Genomic DNA, 2,433 nt, shown 5'->3' with positions numbered 1-2,433 from the left:
CTACAAGTGTGTGAATTTTCAGGACATGACGATAATACATTATACTGTATGTATACATGTTGTACATATGTAATTATCTATAAATATAATTCAGATTTAATAAGCCTAATCATAACCTCAACCTCCATAATCAATATGAAGTTCTTTCATTTTTTAAGCATGCATTTTTAACTTTGTTGGTTGTGACAAGGTACTTTAAGGCCCTTTTCTAAAGTTTTCATATGGTCAAGCCATTTTTAACCTACAAAAATACATACGTATAATCAATCAAGACATTTCAAAAGCACTCGGTAAAAAATCTTTTAAGTAACAGAATTTCATACATTCATATGTTGAAACTTACAATGCAACTAATTTCACAATACAATGATATAAACATTTATTTCCCAAGTGTAAAGTCATAAAAGTTGAGCGTGTGGTGGGTAGCATTCACAGTAGTAAGAAAAATGTAAAACATTTAAGGGTAAAAAAATACTAGTAAAAACAGTGGGTATGTCTGCAGTGTTTCATAATGATATGATATTTAGGAAGTACATGACTTGAGACAATGTTGTCTTGACAATGGAAATGCTCATGCTATTACTCTCCTACTAAAAGGACTAATTTTAGATCAAGGTAAGCAACTGCAAAACTGCAGGATTAAAAATGGATGTTCCATAACTGCAAAATGACATTTTATTCTCAAATTCTTCAAATTCCTAAAAAGCTTTTTAAAATACAGGCTCTCAGACATGCCCCTTCTGAACCGATGCTGTGCACCTTGAAAATGCTGCCTAATGTAATTACAATAAATAAAATACACAAAAATTATGGAACAGCCAGTCAAGAATTACAGCATGGAAACAGTTTCATATAAGTTTCATTTCAAACTAAATGTATCAACTTAAAAGTAATTCTGATAGAAGCCACATCAAATCATATCTGGTGTCTACCATTTTTCTCATAACCTTTTTTAACTTCTGCCTTCCATCACTGGGACTTGGGTGCAGGGAGAGGGCGACGGAACAGCAAGATGTGAGGCTCTGGCAGAAGAACATGGACAAGATTAAATAGAGGAATAAGACATTAAGACAAGTAAATCCACCAGACGCCAAGTGATTAGTTAAACTGAATTCTAGAGGATGGTAGGCTATTTACTGCACCACAATTCCACACTATATTTGATGTACGCATGTTTACAAAACATAGTTTAGATTCACCAATCTATCATCATGTATCTATCCACCACAGTGGCTAACAAGTAAAAATCCAAGAAATACACTTGAGCAATATTTTCAAGTGAAGCTAAAGATTTGAGTTATTTTTAGTCGCTGGATTTAATCTCGTATAAAAGAAACATTTAATACTAGCAATAGTTGATCAATTGGGTGGACATGCAAGCAAAACAAATGCTAACCAAGGGTTTATTTTTCTGATAATATAGCCTAATACGCTCAGTCAGTCCTTTTTCGCAGAAACACCAACAAATGTAGTTCACTGCTTCACACACCTGGTTGGTGAATCATATAATGCACCCATCCTTGGCTCTGCTGAACGCCTAAATTCCGCCATTCTGTCTCGGACATTAGATGCGTCTTCGGTACCCGTTTAGCGATGTCCTTGGGTAGCATGACATGTCTGAAAAAGCAATATACATCAGTGTCATCTTATTTGTTCAAATACATCCACTTAAAGAATGGTATCATTCGTCTTTTAGGCTAGTGACATGAATACCTGTATTCGAATTTTTCGTCGTCATATTTATCGGAGTAGTAAATCTGCTTGTGGGACATGGCGTGGTATCTAGACTCCAGAGGAGATGGATGGGGTTCTGGTGATACTTAGCCAGGTGAGCCGTTTGCTGGAAGGAAAAAATATGGATTATAAGTATAAAGACGAAAACGGTAGTGCGTATTAAGACTGACGCAAGCTAGCTAGCTAGCCAGCCATACAAGCTCCTGGCTACGTTTACTTTTAACAAGGGACCAGTAAACTCATACATTATGGTAAGATCTTTGCGGATTCTGTTAACAAACCGGCTAATCTAGGATAGCTAGTTAACCTAGATAACCTACACAAATAACCAGCTTCGAAGTAAGGCTACATTAAGACGGTAAATTAGCGCCATTTTCCCAAAACTAGATGTTCTTTTTCATTCAGACAGGCTCAGGTATTAACTTAGCCAAGTTAGCTAACACTAACTTATTGTACATTGGATTTTATTTCCTTGAACGGACCTAGCGTTAGCTAGCAGCTGACTAAGTGTCTACCTCAGCAAAATAACAAACGAAATTTAATACTGATTCAGTTACCCTAAATTACATACCAGTTTTGTTGCCAAATGAATTATGTGGATGAATCCTAAACTTTTGACATGCGTTTTAGTAATGAGGACGGATTCCCCAATTTCACCATTTAATTACACCGCTAGCTACTAGTTTACTGGGTAACAAA

The 2,433-nt window shown here is 35.8% G+C and overlaps 1 protein-coding gene across 1 annotated transcript; it reads right to left on the bottom strand.

Annotated features, from left to right (window-relative positions):
* Window positions 1–292: 292 nt before the first annotated feature.
* On the bottom strand, window positions 293–2,433 carry cks1b (CDC28 protein kinase regulatory subunit 1B). Its single transcript, XM_027002332.3, has 4 exons — window positions 2,306–2,433; window positions 1,714–1,840; window positions 1,490–1,617; window positions 293–1,022 (listed from the first exon to the last, which is right to left on the bottom strand). The coding sequence occupies exons 2-4, from the start codon at window positions 1,770–1,772 to the stop codon at window positions 970–972; spliced, it is 240 nt and encodes a 79-aa protein (XP_026858133.1). The 5' UTR covers window positions 1,773–1,840; window positions 2,306–2,433; the 3' UTR covers window positions 293–969.

The sequence above is a fragment of the Electrophorus electricus genome, chromosome 2, assembly GCF_041902795.1.
Source record: "Electrophorus electricus isolate QZ-2024a chromosome 2, ASM4190279v1, whole genome shotgun sequence".
Classification (NCBI taxonomy): Eukaryota; Metazoa; Chordata; class Actinopteri; order Gymnotiformes; family Gymnotidae; genus Electrophorus; species Electrophorus electricus.
The sequence above is the reverse complement of the archived record's forward strand: the minus strand, read 5'-3'. Positions and strand labels throughout refer to the sequence as shown.